Source organism: Hydra vulgaris, chromosome 12 (assembly GCF_038396675.1).
Source record: "Hydra vulgaris chromosome 12, alternate assembly HydraT2T_AEP".
Lineage (NCBI taxonomy): Eukaryota > Metazoa > Cnidaria > Hydrozoa > Anthoathecata > Hydridae > Hydra > Hydra vulgaris.
In genome coordinates this window covers 33,348,336-33,367,061 of record NC_088931.1, presented here as the reverse complement: position 1 = coordinate 33,367,061, position 18,726 = coordinate 33,348,336, and the positions used below count along the sequence as shown (strand labels likewise).

General features: G+C 27.4%; 1 protein-coding gene across 5 annotated transcripts; it reads left to right on the top strand.

Annotated features, from left to right (window-relative positions):
- Positions 1 to 5,693: 5,693 nt before the first annotated feature.
- LOC136088670 (uncharacterized) lies at positions 5,694 to 16,645 on the top strand. Of its 5 annotated transcripts, XM_065812989.1 has the most exons (9): positions 5,694 to 5,896; positions 10,200 to 10,423; positions 10,959 to 11,049; positions 11,157 to 11,287; positions 11,360 to 11,780; positions 11,921 to 11,967; positions 12,467 to 12,616; positions 13,019 to 13,178; positions 16,457 to 16,645. In XM_065812989.1, the coding sequence occupies exons 1-4, from the start codon at positions 5,826 to 5,828 to the stop codon at positions 11,212 to 11,214; spliced, it is 444 nt and encodes a 147-aa protein (XP_065669061.1). In that variant the 5' UTR covers positions 5,694 to 5,825; the 3' UTR covers positions 11,215 to 11,287; positions 11,360 to 11,780; positions 11,921 to 11,967; positions 12,467 to 12,616; positions 13,019 to 13,178; positions 16,457 to 16,645. The 5 variants fall into 5 exon arrangements, with proteins under 5 accessions (XP_065669061.1, XP_065669063.1, XP_065669062.1 ...); XM_065812991.1 differs by lacking the exons at positions 13,019 to 13,178; positions 16,457 to 16,645 and having other exon boundaries at positions 5,742 to 5,896; positions 11,715 to 11,780; positions 12,467 to 12,603; XM_065812990.1 differs by lacking the exons at positions 13,019 to 13,178; positions 16,457 to 16,645 and having other exon boundaries at positions 5,742 to 5,896; positions 11,711 to 11,780; positions 12,467 to 12,603.
- Positions 16,646 to 18,726: the final 2,081 nt, after the last annotated feature.

The window sequence follows — 18,726 nt, the reverse complement described above, 5'->3', positions numbered from 1 at the left end:
CAGCGGTCACAGTCAGGCAATAATCAGGGGCTCCAAGCAGAAGGGGGCACCGATGTGGGTTTGTGCCTTGGGCACTAAAAAGGCTTAATCCGGCCCTGCTTAAGATGAATCTGGGTGTTCTAGAGACAACTCCAGAACCAACAAGTCCAGTCTTAAAATCACCTAACCTTTGCAGCTCTTCCTTCTAAGACTCTGGAGTAAAAAAACAGCTTTTAATTGCCATCTCTGAAGGAATGCCGGAAACATATAAAAACATACAAAACCTTTAGAAACTGACACAGTTAAACTCAATTCACTTTGTTTTGTCTTGTGACGTGAAAGTTGCAAATACCATCTGTGGAATTCAATCCCATGCCAGTAAACATCCATGTTGTTGGTGTGATGCTGATTCTTCAAAACTTGGACTATGTGGTTCTTTGAGAACATTTGGAGACATTAAAAAAGCACACCAAGAATTCATTGCTCCTGGAAATGATGTAAAAAAAACTAAACAATTTGGAAATGTCATCCACTCACCTTTGTTGAACTTCCCAGATGAGTCCCTCATTCTGGATGCAATCCCACCCATGGAACTTCACTTGCTTCTTGGTGTTGTCAACCATCTCTACAAAAACTTGACCAAGATTTGGCCAGAATGCAAGACTTGGCCTGAGGCATTAAACATCCCTCTGCAGCCCTGCCATGGTGGACATTTTCAAGGAAACCACTACCAAAAGCTGTTGAAAAATGTAGACATTCTTGAGGAAAAGGCTGAAGCTGCATTTTCAGCATTTCCATTCATTGATACATTAAGAAAGTTTGAAAAAGTGGTCGTGGCTTGTTTTAGAATGCAGCTTGATAAAAATTACCAAGAACACATTGAAAACTTCAGAAGTTTATACCATGATCTTCCTGCAACCATCACACCAAAGGTTCATGCTGTATTCTTTTATGTGTCTCATTTTATCTCTCAGAATCATAAAGATCTTGGCCATTATAGTGAACAAGCCACAGAAGCACTTCATTCAAATTTTAAGCCTCACTGGCAACGGTTCAAGAGGCAGATAACTCACCCAAAATATGGAAAGCATTTGCTTAACTGTGTTGTTGACTTTAACAGTAAGCATGTTTAGTTAGTGTAATGGCATTCCAAACAGAAAGAAGAAAAAATTTGGTAGAGTAGAATAGAAGCTTATTTTTAATTTATTTTCTGAAACTAGTCTTTAGAAGCCTCTTTTATTCATTTGTTGCTTTGCTATTTTTGTAAAATGTATAATTTTTGAATGAAATACAGAAAAAAACAATGTTCTATAAAGTTTTTCAATCAAGAATATGGGTTTTAATTATGACTATTATAGGAAAACATTGAAATGCAAATTTCTCTAACGGACGCCAATCCTGGATTTTAAAAATACTTGGAATGATATCACATTGGTATGTACTATCACCCCTCAAAAGGATTTTTTTTGGGTGTTTTCATCAATGATACACCCTAAAACTTTCTAACAATGTGTTTAGAATAAGTATAACTTAAGTTTAACTCGTTAATATTAACAACAAATTTTTATTCGTTAAGTGTAACTCTGATTCACAAACTTGAAAGTTTATTTTGAATAACAATTCTCAAATGTATTCATTACAAAACCGCTCAGACATACTTTCAAATATGAATTGAAAATTATCAAAACTGTAAACCACTTGATATTATGGAATATTCTAGAGTTTACTACAATGCATTATAATGAAATCGTAGTTTACAATGAGTTAAAGTTTAAAGTTCAAAATAAGGCAGTGTGTGTGTTTTATATATATTGCCCATATGATAGCCACATCAAATTCAGCACGTATTTATTTAAGGGTTATAACACAATAAGTGGAATAATTATGTGGATGCATTATGTGTTCCACATGTGGGCCACACTGATCTTCAGCATATATATCAATCATCAACTGAAATATAGTTTTACACTTTTATTCCACTTGTAAGCACTACGACCACATGTGGGCCACATTTACCTTTCTTGTCGAGTCGTCGTTCAGTTAAGTCTCATCCTTTTACTGTGACTGTTCCTAAGTGCTTAATCGACTAGTTTTTTACTGCGAACATCAGTTCTTTGAAATTCGCTTCCTTTATCTTGTTTTCCTGATTCACATAATTTTCAATTTTTAATTTCAATGTCGTTTGTTAATCGTTATCTTGCTCTATAAACTTCATCTTTTCTCTTCCAGTAACTTCCGACTCTAATAATGGTTGCTTGCTACCTTGTTGGAAGTGAAAATATTGAAAAAAAAAAAGAATGGGTAATTATTTTAATTTTTTCTTGTAGACATAATATGCATTTTTTGGAAATATTTCTAGGTTCTGTTTCACGCAGTGGCACAGGAAGGCTTTTAAATGTTTAAAAAAACCAACTTTTAAACAAAAAAAATGTTCCAAATTTTTTTACGTTCACATGACGAAAAATTTTTCACAAAAAAAATTACTGTGATAGGAGAATGGGAACAAGAAAGCCTAAAATCTTAGTTATCTATAGTTATCTAAGTTATCTAGGTCATTTTGCAATAGGTTAACACTCGCTTCACAATCAACCCTTGATAATACTTTTGTATCATCAACATACATTTTCGAAATATTACCAAAGTTCTCAGGCGTATCATTAATATAAGTAATAAAGAATAAAGGGCCAATAAGCTAGCCTTGCGGCACACCACTAAATATATCCTTCCAAGATAAGACAGTTTTTCCCTTGACAATTCTTTGTTTTCTATTTTTTAGAAATGCTTCAATCCATTTTAACAACCAAAAATCCCATAACATTTAAGTTTAAGTTTTGTAATTTTTTTTCATTTAGAATTTCTTTTTTGTCTAACAAAGCATTATTGTGACCTTTATAATTCTTTTCACCTTTTTTGTTTTGCGACTGTAGCTAACTTTAGTTGTATTTAGATTAAAATTTTCATGTAATTTATTAGAGGGCAGAAAGTGTTTATCTACCAATTTTAAAAACACTTTTCCTAAGTTAGTGGAAACACCTTTGCTATATGAGGGGTTGAACCAAATTATGTTTCTAGTTCTGTTTTGGTTTTTTGCATTTTTTTATTCTGAGTTAAAATCAGATTTTAGTTCAAACTTTTGAAATCCATTTATTTTAAAGGCATCTTTGTAAATAAGTTTTGTAAAAAAGGAATTTAATACATTTTCCTCAGAAGAGTTTTGGTTTAGTTTGTTATTAATTGAAATGGGGATTTGTTTTAGAAATTGGGGTGAATGGTTTGAGATAATATTAATAATATAAATATATTAATTTAAGACTATCTGTTGTGACCCGTACGATACGGGTCATGGTAAATCTGTTCCACACCTGACTATATCTAAACTTGGTCTTCTTACATCAAAAAACTTTAATAAACAGCTGAAAATCAATCAATTTAAAATTTTTGACTATTGGTTAAGAATTAATTTGCTATACTTTAAATATATATTTATTTAATTCAATAATTTTTAACATAGATGACAGTTACGTAACATTTCTTCCGGTGTTTTAGGAAACTTAAGGTTTTAACAAAAAGATTTAGGAATTAACTTTACTTAACCCTCTCATTAAAATTTATTCAAAAAGCATGAGGACACAGAAAATGGGTCACGGGTCCTAGTTATGTCTAATAAGTTAGCTCTATCGGTTTGGTTTTATTTTATAGAAACTTCTCTCTAAGGTTTTTAACTTCTCTATAAAGAATATATCCATACGAAGTAATAATTTCAAAGAGAAAAATAAAATTTGACGAGAGAAACAAAAAACATATTTTTCTTGAGATAAAAAAAAATATTGATACACTTTCAAAAATAAAATTACAAAAAATTATTATTCTTTACAAAGCGCTGTCAAAGCCGGTACGAAACTACGTTCCACAACCGATTATATCTACACTTAATTTGTTCTCTTTACTTCAATAAATCTTAGTTTACGGCAGAAAATAAATCGATTTAAAATTATTGACTTTTGGTTAACAATTAACTATACCAATTTACTTTAATATTGTTTACAGCGATTACATTTGCGTAACATTTCTTCCAGTGTTATTGGAGGCTGCGATTGAATTTTTTAAGGTTTAAGGCTGTAAATAAATTTTTTTAATAATATTTTTAAGGCCTCTCATTAAGATTTCTTTATAAAGCAAAGGAAGACACAGAAACGGATCCTAGTTATGCCATAAGCTAGTTTGTTTGACATTTCTTATAGAAAGCTTTCTGTTACTCATAATGGGAACGGATATATCAAGATCCGTAATCACCTATGTGACTAAAGTATCAATGTATACCATTCACATATAAAAATAACGGCGAATTATAAAAACTATAAAAATATAAAAAGTGAAAATGGCCAATACATCCATACTAAAATAATTTCAAAAAAAATATAAATTTTTGTGAGGAACAAAAAACATTTTTCTTGAGATAAAATTAAAAAAAATTTTAGTAAAAAGAAATTACAAAAAAATATATTTAACATAAAAAAGTATCAAAAGTATTTGTTAAAGCAATTTAAACAATAACATTCTTTCATTATTCTATAGATTTCAACTTAAACAATAACATTCTTTCATTATTCTATAGATTTCAACTTAAACAATAACATTCTTTCATTATTCTATAAATTTCAACTTAAACAATAACATTCTTTCATTATTCTATAGATTTTAACTTAAACAATAACGTTCTTTTATTATTTTATAGATTTCAACTTAAACAATAACATTCTTTCATTATTCTATAGATTTCAACTTAAACAATAACATTCTTTTATTATTTTATAGATTTCAACTTAAACAATAACATTCTTTTATTATTTTATAGATTTCAACTTAAACAATAACATTCTTTCATTATTCTATAGATTTTAGCAAATGCTATGAAGATTAACGAAACTACGTTTTAGCTTTTAGAAAACGATCAACATTCAGAACATTTCTTAAATTATTATATGTAGGAAAACTTTCAAAAATTAGCCATTAGAGAAGGAACTCGACCTTAAAATGGAACAAAATTATTATTTAAGACACTTTTACACATTAATTACAAATTAACGCGTTATGCGCTCAATTTATTTGAAAACTCAAAAATGAGAATAAGTTGATAAGAAATAAGAAACTTACTTTTCATTTTTCTCATTTTTAACGAAAGACACCAACGTGAAGGTGAGCATAAGATGTTGCAGTAAACTCTAAATAACTCACACCCTCAAGGGACCGAGAGATTAGCTTTTTAGAGAATATTAGAGTTATTGGGAGAATAATCCATAAATAAAGGCTCAACTGGAATTTTAAAACTAGTTTAAATTATTGACGTTTATCGAGTTATCCCTGAGTTTATTGTACATATTTTAACTACTAACAGCACACACATAGAAACACATAAATATTTACAAAATCTAAATCTATAACTTTATATAACACATATTACCATTAACATATAATGTACGGCCGTGGCGCAATGGTTAGAGCGCATGCTTTATAAGCAGGAGATCCAGGTTCGAAAGCTCTGGACAAATTTTCGCGTCACGGTAAGGAAGGAGGTGTGAACTTCCTGGTTAAATGTACTTCCGCGGTGCTCTGTGACAAGACCGCCCTCTAAGAAATGAAGCGTTGATTTGATGTTGATCAACGTTGATTTTGCGTTGACATTCGCGATCAACGGCGATCAACTATAAATGAATGTTGTAGCAACGGCAGTGTTATCAACTGCAAATCAACGTCTATTTACAAACACTGAGCGTTCGTTGATTTTCTGTTGACAATAAACAAATTTATTGATCCGTTTATTAACAGTAATTTGCTGAGCAAACAGCATGTTCTGCTGGGATTTTTTTGTTATTTTTGGTGGTAATAAAACGTTTGCTCAAATTTTAATTATATTACGGTATGAAATGAATATAAACTTTATTGAAAAACATATATTTTATTAAGTAATTATATTTTCAGTTCTTGAATAAAGATTATCTTAATGAAATTAGGGTAGTTTTTTAACTATTTAAGGATAATAAAACATCATAATATAAATATTTTAACAATTTAACATGCAAAAGTCACAATTTAGCAGCAATTTGGCTTAATAATGCTTATTATAATAACATTACTATTATCATAGCAAATTAGTAATGTTTATGACTGCAAGTATTTGCCTGATAAATTCTGACTGCAAACTTAAATCATATCGTACAAAATGCAATTTAAATTGGTTTTTTCTGTATAAGAATAATAATTCGTTGTTTTTTTTCTTTTGTGATGTAATAAGATAAAGATAATAATGCGTGATAATAAACGTGACAGAAGCCTATACATGAGAGAATTTATGAAAGAAGAAAGAGATACTAAAAAAAGAATAAAATATCTTCTTGAAGAGTCCAATATTGTTGTTAGAGGAAATTGCATGCATCTAGATTCAGACATTCAAAAGAGTTTTGAATTTTCTAAAGATGTGCACAATAATGTAGTTTCTAAAGATGTGCACAGCGATATATTGATGTTTTAAATCACTTCGCCTGAAAATAAATTTTGTTTAAGTAAAGTTGAATCTAATTATGTTGATGTTGATAAGATTGCAGTTGAAAATAGTTTATACAGTAGTTTTGATACTCTAACTTCAACAAAAGATTTTTTTTATAATTGGTCATTAAAATACTGTATAAAAGATGATGCCTTAAATGCAATTTTATTTCACTTAAATAAATTTACTCCATCTATACCAAAATGCAGGCAGACATTACAAAAATTTCTTTAAAAAGTTAATGTTTAATATGTCAGTAAAGGCGATTATATATCTTGGAGTTGAAAATGCAATTGATTATTATATATCAACAGTTGGAAATAAGGAAAAGCTTGATATAATTGTAAGTATTGATGGTGCACCTATGTACAATAGTAAAAAGACTTCCATTTGGCCTACACTAATTACAATTAACAGAAAAGAACCATATGCTGTTGCAATTTGGTATGGTCAGGGAAAACCAAACAATTTGGATGAGTACTTTAAAGATTTTATTCTTGAAATAAAAAATTGCAAATTAATGGGTATAAACAGCTGCAGGTGACTATTAGAGCTTTTGTTTGTGATGCGCCTGCAAGAGCATTTGTTAAATGCATTATAGGGCATAGTGGCTACCATAGCTGTGAAAGATGTATAGCAGTTGGCACACAAGAACATGGTGTAAGATTATTGGAAACAACTGCTTTACTTCGTACTGACATGGCTTTTAAAAATAATTTGTATAAAGAAGAAGGTCACAAACTTGAGAGTCTTTCTTCCCTTGTTCAGTTGAATTTCCCAATGGTAACTGGATTCCAGGGTTGCAAAAAAACCGTTTTTTTTGAAAAAAACCAAAAACCATCAGTTTTTTAAAAAAACCAAAAAAACCATGGTTTTTTTGGTTAAAATTAGATTTTTATTAAATATGCCGTATTTAGTTATCCTTTTAAATTAAAATAAAGCATAACGCATTTTATTTGAGTAAACTATATTCTTTATCAATATTACTGTAATATTTCATCAAAGTTATTCAATACATTATTGTTTAGTGTTCTATATATAAATACAAGCTGCTTTTTCTACCCCCAATTGGTTTCTTAACTTGGAATGAACAAGGCCAAAAGTTGAAAAAATTCTTTCAATTCCAGCACTAGAAGCTGGAATTGAAAGAATTTTTTACTGAAGGTTTATTAAATGCACTAGGTGCATTTAATAAACCTTCAGTATCCATTATGTTACAATCCACAATTTTTAGAGATTTCCACCATTCTATTGGTGATATATTTTTTAAAACAGATTCACTATACAAATAGCTTTTATCGAATGGAGCAGATTTGGCTTTTAATTTGAATATTATTGGTAACAAATTCTTGAACTCTTTATCTGCAAAATTCATGGCAGCTTCATTTTCATTTTCAGAAAGATTATATCCAAAATATCTAGGATCTTTAAATATATATGTTTACAATTTAAGGAAAGTTTAAAATTTAAAATGGCAATGCAGTAATTTAACTACCTTCAAGAAGTTGTTGATCTTCTGTTGACTCCATAATTTCATGGAGTTGTGATTGCTTGCACTTTTTTATATGCTCATGCATCCTTTGAATTTGACCTTCCATTTCTTTTCTACACGCATTACTCTACACCTGCTCTACACCCCTTTCTTTCTGCTCTACACCCATTTCTTTCTGGAACAGTCACTCGTGTATATTTTAACTAAATCATATCACATTTGCGCCCAGTTTTTTGAGACATTTTTTGTGATATCAATAAATTATGTTAGAACTACTTATAGTTTTGCTAAACAAATATATATATATATATATATATATATATATATATATATATATATATATATATATATATATATATATATATATATATATATATATATATATTTACACACACACACATATATATATATATATATATATATATATATATATATATATATATATATATATACACATATATTTATATATACATATATATATATATACATATATATATATATATATATATATATATATATATATATATATATATATATATATATATATACACATATATTTATATATACATATATATATATATATATATATATATATATATATATATATATATATATATATATATATATATATATATATATATATATATATATATATCATTAAGAAAACTTCCTGATGAAATAAGTTGGTTAGGAAGCAATTCTTCTTGATGAACCTATTGAAGGAGAAACAGCCTGTAGAAGAAAACAGATAAATATGTGTTATTACTAATTTATTACAACTCTGTTCTAAAAGAACACTGAGAACTTCTATGAAAAAACATAAACAAAAATCATGGATTTAAAAAAAATATCTATATTGAAGATTAGTTATATTTGTTAACATAACCATGTTTTAGTTTCCTGTTGTAAGTTCAAATCTTTTTAAAAAAACATTAATTTGGTTTAAACCAACATTTTTTTAATTGGTTTAAACCATTTGGTTAAAACCATGCAACCCTGCTGGATTCCCATTGGACTATATGCACCTTATATGTCTTGGGGTAGTTAAAAAACTTCTAATAAACTGGTGTAAAGGTCCCCTATGTATTAGAATAAGTCAATCTGTTAAAGACAGTATTTCAAATGAGCTCATAAATTTACGAAGTTATACACCACCCAATTTTCAACGCAGACCACGCTCTTTAAATGAACTTTAGAAGTGGAAAGCACCAGAGTTTTCGATTCTTTCTGCTTTATGGTGGAACTATTGTTTTAAAAGGAAAAATAAATAAAACTAACTATGTCGTATTTATTTCTCTTTTAATTGCTATGCACATACTGGTTTCAGATAAAATGGTGAAAAATGAATTGTTAGTGGCATATGCTAAACAGTTGCTTTTTTGGTTTGTTAGAAAAGTACAAATTTTGTATGGGGAGATCTTTGTAACATACAATGTTTGTAGCATGATTCATTTAGCTGATGATTGTGTTAACTTTGGGGAGAGTCTTGATCATCTATCAACTTTTCTTTTTGAAAACTTTTTGGGTCGAATTAAAAAATGGTGCGAAAATCACATCAGACTGTTGCCCAAATACTGAATCAACAAGATGTGAGAAAAAAGGTTTATTTTAGTAAAAGAGGTTTTAGTAGATCTTGTAAAAAGTTAGGCACTAAATCCTCATTCAGTTCGAAAGTTTTTTCCTGATTGTTTTGAAACATCTTATTTAGACATTTGTTATGAAAATTCATTAGCCAACCTAAAAACAATTTTTCTGAAAAAAAAAGAACTTTTGAAAAAAGGCATGATGATACCTGTTCAAGAAGGTGGTTATGCTTTTTTTCTGCTTAGATATTATGATATTGCCTATGATCACTGATTTCTTGAAGTAAAAACACAAATTTTGATTATACTTGCAGAACATCAATTTTTAAAGAATGTTTTTGCATGTGTCATTTTGTAAAATTTGTTATAAATTTGTCAAATATTGAATAATTGAGTTATTGAATAATTTTAAAGTGAGTTGAATGCATTTTAATTTAAAATTTTTTTGTGTGAAACTAATACCTGGTATGTTTATAGAAATAATAAAATATTTACGCTGGTGTTTTACATTAATAAATCTAAAAAATCTTTTACCAAGTTCATTGTTTTAATCTCTAATGTATTTTTAATTTTATTTTGTAACTTAAATAAGATTGTTTAGAATTGAATTGCACCGGAATATTGAAATGTCTTTTGCCATCGTTGAATTTTTAAATGGAAAAATTAAAGAAGTGGAAGTGATTGCTAAAAGTTGGATGAAAAATGATGGGAAATGCTTCTGGCCGCCATTTAAAAGTTTCGCTGCAATTCGTAAAGCTGTCACTACCTTGCAGGCACCAACCTCTGATTGGAAGATATACCCAGCTAGGATTTTATACACTACAGGTTTGCATATTACTATAAAAAAATGTAAAATAATTGAATTAGAAACTGAACTGTATGTTTTGACCAGGGCACTGGAGAGGATAAACATGTGCTGGTGCAAATTTATTTTGGGCCCCCCGTTACAATATGACTATTCTCTCATTTAATATCACTTATTTTAAATCCAATATTCCAACGGGCATTTGTTCATATTATACTTTCTGAATGTCTTTAGAATGTTTAAAGAAGATTTCCAACGATTAAAAAAACTTTTTTTAATTAAAAATAAAACATTTTTATTTTGGACTCTTTAAAAAAAAAAAGTTTTTTTTAACAATGTTTTTAGTTTTTTTTTAAAACTTCTAGTTTTTTTTTTAAACTTTTAGTGTTTTTTAAAAACTAAAAAATTTTCATGGGTTTTTCATTAAAATTCATAAATTTTTATGCGGTGCACCAACTGCACCCGATTCTTATAGCTTGCTTTTGCCGCAAACATTTCAATTACATTTTCATTAGATATTGATAAATGATTTTACGTACATAGATTTGTGTTTAGATTTTTATGAAGAAGCTCGGTGCTTAGAAAAAGCAGCAGATTCTTCAAATATTGAAACTGATACTGAAGAGAAAAAAGGGACAAAGCGAAAGTAAATTTTACTAAAATTAGTTTTTAATAAATAAAAAATTTTTCAATAAAGAATTACACATTTTTTTTGCACTTTTTTTTGTTTAAAAAGTAAAATTTGTATTAAAGGAGAATGACGGCAATGAAATTCTGTGAAAGTGATGAAGATAATGTGGTTGGTGATTAAGAACTATATGGAAGACATTATTTTGATAGTTCAAATAGCCAAAGAACATCTAACGTGACTTCAAATATAGCAGGTTAACTATTTTTGCAAAAGTAAAATAACGGTTTGTTAAATTAAACATGCTTATTTTTTTACTGAATTATAGATGTTTTTAAATCGATATCAACTCCCCATTTACACAGTGAAATAGCAAGCTTTTCAGTTGCTGATAATAACATTGACTTCTCGAAAGAAACTAATCTATCTCAAGGAAAAATGATGTTGTCTTCAAATATATTGTTAAAAAAAAAGTCCTAATGTTGCTTTTGTTCTAATTAAAATCTGTGTGCGTGTGCAATAAAAAAATTAATAGAAATCAGAACTATATGTTATAGAATATAATTTTTTTGACAAATATTTTATAAATATATGTTTGTTGACAAGTTTAAATAAAAATCGCTATATAATGTTTAAAAATTTTGTTTAATTTTTGTATGTATAATTTATCTATACCTAGGTAGAAAATGGCTTTGAAAGTTGTGTTTTGATTAAAGAGGATAGCAGAGAAACACATTTGTCTTGCCAGGGTAAATTAAATTTTTAAGAATGTACATTTCAACATGTTAATCAAAGTTTTATTTATTTTTTCCATTTAGGTAATTTTTTAAAAAATATTTTACATTAATAATAATAAATATTATTTATTTTACTACATTTTTTTTTTAAGATTTTCAAAAAGTTGCATTGAGTTGGATGGCAAAAATAGATAAAAAGGTACTACTGTTGCTTTTTATTTTAATATCAAAGATTACATAAGGCCCCCACAAATTTTCAAAATTTTGAATCAAATCAGAAAAGTGATTTGAAAAGCAATTTTAAAAATCCATGTATTGAAATCAAGATAATTTCATTCTTATAGAATGAACATAATATGTATTCTGTAAAATATTATCATAAGAGATAATATTTTTTTATGACAATGAATAATTACTATACTGCAATTTATAAAGTAAGGTCTTATAATAGAAGGGGGGAGGGGGAGCAGTAAATACCTGCTCTAAGTCTCCAATCTCATACAGTGACATCTTATTTAAAAAAAAGATTAGTTTAAAAATTGTTCTTTTTTAAGATTCAAGACTTAATTCAATTTGCAAATATATAGTATAATTGATTCGATATTCTATTCAATGTTTAAATTTTGGATTTAGAGGGGCTTTGCATTTGGTGTGTAATGTTAAAAGTAAGTAATTCAAGATTTTTTTACATTTTGTAGGTAGATAAGTTATTTCTACAGCAGCCTACATCAACAATGAGCGCTAGTTCTTTATCTACAAAGCCCATTTTTGAAAGATGCCTAACAAAATCTGATGTGGATTTACTAGAAGAAAAAGTCAAGGCTAGCAATGTTTTTAAAAGTAGAGTGGTGAGTTGCTACTGATAACAATATGAGTTTCAATGTTATATTATTATTTGTTATTTTTTAAAATAAAACATAAGGGTTTATTCGCAAATAAAGTCACACATTACAACTGTTTATACCCTCTCCTTCCCCCCTTTGTCAGAAAGTGTCACAAATGATCAAATTTATTCTCCTTGTCATGTCACGTAATTTTTGTGTGTTTTTATTAAATAATTATTTATTTTAAAAAGTAGTAAAAATAGTTTTTAATTTTATTTTATGCAGTTTTTAAAATTAATTGTGACATCACAAATTGTTTGGCCTCTTCCCACACAAAATGAAACAAAATAAATGACCACCTTTCCCCCAAATGTTTGAGGTATTTTGCAAACGACCCTTAAGAATTTTTTATTTTTTTAATAATAGATGAATTCTCTTAGTCGTTGTGGAGGTAATACTCCATATAAATCAGCTTTTGCTATTGGAAAGTTAATGATGAGCGAGGACGCTGGGGCCTGTTTTAATGTCTCTGGTGGTTCATTGAAGATAAATTTTAAAACATACACTCTGTATCATATGATAGTGGGTAAGAATGGTTTTATGCATTTTTTTAGATTTTTTTTTTACAGGAAATATATTTTGTTTATCCCAGAGTAATTCCATGTCAAAACAACCAGGCCGTGCAACCTTATGTCTTTAGATTTTTTTATATTTTTACCATAGTACATTATAAAATAAGATAAATCCCAAAATTTCAAGGTTTTACTCCCAACGGTTCGTGAGTAATGGTTGTTTTAATTTTAGCTACTATTATTGATTTGGTTATTTTCCGCCATTTTTAATTTTACATTTCTCTTTATAAAATCAAGCCTTTAAATGTGTGAATTCTAAAAATAAGTGACTTAGTTAATCTCAAGGTGAGGAATTTAAATATATAAATAAAAAACTCATTTTATAATTAAAAAGTACCTAAATATCAATTATAAATGTCAAAATAATGGACACCTGCCACTGTAAAATTTTTAGGTGTGCGGTAAATTTTTTAAGCCTAAAATTTCAAATTAGGTCATTGTATGTTTGAAGAACATTGTGTGAAAAAATCATTTATACATAGTTTTGTAAATATTTTACTTTTGTACTAAAAATGTATATATAATTGCAGGGGCGGACCACGATTTTTTGGTGTTTGAGTTAAATAACTTCCAGCTAAGTTCTATACTCCAAACCTTTGAATGTTCAAACTTATGTCATTTAAGGATGTTTTGCAAAAAATTGCGCTGCGAAGAGTCTGGGAACAAAAATACCCTAAAAAGTAGAAATCATCCACCCAAACGTGAAGGGAATTGATTTTTCCAAACAGAAAAATTACTTACTTTAATAAGATTAAAAATTGTACATATTTTTAAAATTTTGTCAAAAAATCATTTGGCATTCAGAAGGTATAAACATGTAAAGTTTACAACCTCCTCAAAACGAAGGGGGTTGTTTAATTAGGTATGATTTCTAAACAAATCATTAATTTTATTACCTTAAAGAAATTTCTACCTAGTTTAGGATATTAGAATTTATATTTCAAAAAATTAATTTCCCCCACGTTTTAGATTTCTAATTTTTAGGGTATTTTTGTTCCCAAGTTCTTTGCAGCGCAAATTTTTGCAAAACATCTTTAAATGACATTAGTATGAACATTCAAAGGTTTGGAATATAGAACTTACCTGGAAGTTATTTAACTCAAACACCAAAAAATTGTGGATCCGCTCCTGAATTAAACGTGCAATTTTTATTTCTTTTCCTAAGAGTAATTCCATTTCAAAACAACCAGGCCATACAACCCTAAATTCTCTGATTTTTTTTTCAATTTTCGCCAAAGTACTTTAGAAAAAATGATAATTCCTACCTAAATCTAAATCTAAGTGGTTCTCAAGTTATGAAAGTTTTTTTAATGTATTTTTTGTTTCCTTTTTGTTCCTTGGTTCCTTGTCTTTTCCAATTATCAAAGTTTAATTGCTGAATTCAGACATGTTCATCTAATTTAAATGTTGCAATTAGTTCTACATAAATAATGTAATTAATACTTGTGCATTTTTAAATTTGCAAGTATAACATTTTTTAATTCATTATCAAAATGATTTCATGAGATATTGGTACAGTTTTGAAGTCAGAATGCCATAAAATGATACTCTTCAAAACATTTTATGGAGATCTGAGTTGCGTGCTTGTGAAGAACTATTCAGCATTTGTAATCCCCATTTTCACTACTTTGGAAAAAGATTTGAGAAGAAAAATGGCAATTGTTGTAATGTTTATAAAGTGAATAAAAAAAAAATGAAAGGTAATTTGATTTCAAATATATTTTATGTAATTATATCAAAGAATCCCTTCTTTAATTTTCAAATTGTATTACTTTTCTGGTGGATTTGGAGGACAGTATAAAAATTTTCAAAATCTATGCCATCACTCAGGAGATTTTTTATTGAAAGCTGAATGGATATTTTTTGCAACCAGTCATGGCAAATCTTCTTGTGATCCAATAGGTGATACAGTAAAACGAACAACAGCAAGAAAACGTCCTAAGAAAAATAAAATACTAACAATCGATGCAATGTTTGAATTTTGCACTCAAAAAGCGCTCACAATAAAGTTCTTTAAAATTAATAAAGGAACTATGGTTAATGTTAGAGCTACATAAAATTAACGATTTGAGAAAGGAAAAACAATACCAGGAAGTCGAGTATTTCACCATTGCATACCAGTTTCGAAAGCATCTATGTTATTTAAAAAAACTAGTAACAATATAAATCCAAAATCTATTAATATAACTAAAAAATCAAGTTACCAAAATTTAAGTTTAATAAATTTTGAGCTAATGCAGAAATACAAATATTACGCATGTACATATGACTCGTTTTGGTGAATTGCAGTAGTTGAAGAAAAAGATGAAGAATATAATGATATAAAAATAAAGTTTATGCATCCACACGGTCCATCTGAACAGTTTTTCTGGCCGAAAAGGAATGATTATTGTTGGATACTAATCACCAATAACATTTTGGTGCACTTAATAATGTAATAACATTAATAAGTGCACCAAAAATAATATCAGACAAATATGAACTTTCAAAAAAAGATTTTTACAAAATTAATAAGTATATATTTGTAAATCAATAATTTTTAATGGATATATTATAAAAATTCTATATCAATTTAAGTATGCATCATTTTTATTTATTTTGAATACTACGATAAGCGAAATATGCTATATTTGCTTTTTTTGTAATATTTTTCATTCAATTTTTAAACTATGTATTTGGCAGAAATGATTTTTTTACACAATGTTCTTCAAACATGCAATGATCTAATTTGAAATTTTAGGCTTAAAAAATTTACTGTACACCTAAAAATTTTACTGGGGCAGGTGTCAATTATTTTAACCTTTATAATTGATATTTAGGTACCTTTTAATTATAAAATGAGTTTTTTATTTATATATTTAAATTCCTCACCTAGAATTTAACTAAGTCACTTATTTTTAGAACTCAAATGTTTATAAACTTGGTTTTATAAGGAGAAATGTAAATTTAAAAATGGCAGAAAATGACCAAAACAATAGTAGTAGCCAAAATTAAAACAACCATTACTCACGAACCGTTGGGAGTTAGACCTTGAAATTTTGGGATTTATCTTATTTTATAATGTACTAATTATGGTAAAAATATTAAAAAAATCCAAAGACATAGGGTTGCATTTAAAAAAAAAATTGGTTGTTTTGACGTGGAATTACTCCTCAGTCAGTCATTTATGTAACTATTTGCTATAATTTCTGCAGTTTGATTTTTTCAAATTTGATTTGAATTTTTGATTTAGATACGATTACACGACAGCATCATGATGCAAAAATTTGCAAATGTCATTCAGGCATTTCAGAATTTTTAAGGCAATGAGGAACACAACTCAATCGAAAAGTTTTAAAAATGAACAATGCTGCAAACGCTAAATAAATTGTTTGAAAATATAAATTTTGTGTTAAATTCAATAAAAAACTTTCTTACTCAACGCAATGCCTACTTTCTTTCATTATTCTTTTGAGTTAGCTTTGAATTGCTCTATCGATAAAATTTTTGCTAAATCCTTTATTTACAGCCTGTTTTTTACAAAACAAATAAAGACTTGAGCAATATGTATAAATTGCATATACAAATATTTTATATATATACATACTTAATATATATATATAAATTATAAATTAGTAGAAAATCACTTAACGAAAATTTATTTCATTTAACACTGTGTTTCATCAATAAAAAGACTCATCAGCAATATTGGGCTTTTTTATTGATGAGAGCATTTCTGATGAAACACAGCGTTAAATTAAAAAAATTTGTTTGATGAAACAGTGATAAAATGAAAAAAAATTTGTTTGATGAAACACTGTGTTAAATGAAAAAAAATTTTGTTAAGTGATTTCCTACTAATTTATAATTGCTCTGTTCTTTTAAGAACATTGAGCACTCTATTTTGTAGAATAGATTTTAAAGTTGTTTAAATATAATATACATATATATATATATATATATATATATATATATATATATATATATATATATATATATATATATATATATATATTTATATATATATATTTATATATATATATTTATATATATATATATTTATATATAAATATATATATATATGTATAAATATATATATATATATATATATATATATATATATATATATATATATATATATATATATATATATATATATATATATTTCGTAAATTATTGATATATATTTTTTTGATATATGCATTTTGATATATGTATCAAAAAGCGATATCAAAATGCCGTCGGCTATTATAAAAATCAGTGTTGAATCACCAGAATAAATGTTTGTTGATTAAACGTTGAAAAGCAACACTCGATCAACGTTTTTTGTAAACACCAAATCAACGCTGATAAGTGGCTAACATTTTGGAAAAAAAATCAATATGGAATCAATGTTGACGAGAAACATTGAATCAACATCAAATCAACGCCTCATTTTTTAGCGGGCGTTAGGACTTCTTGGGGCACCTAAAATAAAAAAAAAATAAAAAAAAATAAATATAATAAATAACATATATTACCACATCATGAGACATAATAATTGCAAATATCACATTTTAAAAATAAAATATTGTTTGTATAATAATCATTCAATGACATGTAATGCATGTTTATCAAAGTTATAAAACAAATTATCAAATGTCTTGGTTCTGGAACGTGCTACATAGAATTTGTTTGTGTGAAAACCAAGGCTTTTTGAGATTAACATAAGCTTTATCAAATGTTTGACCCTGACTTTTATTACTTGTCATTAAGCATTGGTTAATAAAATTTAAATGATTTAACTTGATATCATTAAAATTAATGGGAAAAATTGAAAAATAACACAAAAATTAATGAACAAAATATATTTAAAAAAAAAATTACAACTAAAAATTACAATTAAAAAAATAGCAACTTAAAAAGTGGCTCAAAAGTTGTAAATTTCATTAAAATGTCTTTATTTAAAATCTAAAGTAATTTACAACTTTTGAACCACCTCTTCTTCTCTTCCTAGCATGCTCTCTTTCTCTGGTGCTGTATGGGGTGCCATCCCTCCCATCTAAAGGAAGAATGGTCTTTCCATATCTGTACCAGTGAGAGAAGAAACTCTGTGAAAGAGGATCCAGATGATGGGAACGTTAACTTGAATGCTTCCCACGTTGAGTCTGAAAAAAATATATAAATAAATGCAATTACCTACTAGGACAATACTAACAAAAAATCTACTATAAAAAAAAGCAATAAAAGCAATTAATCAATGTAATAAATTAAGTGTAAGTGAGTAGAACAACTTGTTTATTATACTCACTTACACTTGACTTATTACATTAATTGATTAAATTGGAAGACACTGCAGCTATATTAAAAACTAAAAAAGTACAATAAAAGCAATCAATCAATGTAATATAAATTAATTATTGGCAAGTACAGCAACTTACTTATTGTATTTGAAGAAGCAGCAACTGAAACTATATAAAAAAATTAAAAATAGAATAAAATCAACCAATTAATGTAATAATTTAAGTATAAGTGAGTACAACA

Coding starts and splice junctions, on each gene's coding strand:
- LOC136088670 (XM_065812989.1), top strand. CDS start 5,826: ATGTTCTGCTGGGATTTTTTTGTTATTTTTGGTGGTAATAAAACGTTT. Junction 5,897..10,199: donor CAAATTTTAATTATATTACG/GTATGAAATGAA, acceptor AAGATTGTTTAG/AATTGAATTGCACCGGAATA. Junction 10,424..10,958: donor TAGGATTTTATACACTACAG/GTTTGCATATTA, acceptor ATTTGTGTTTAG/ATTTTTATGAAGAAGCTCGG.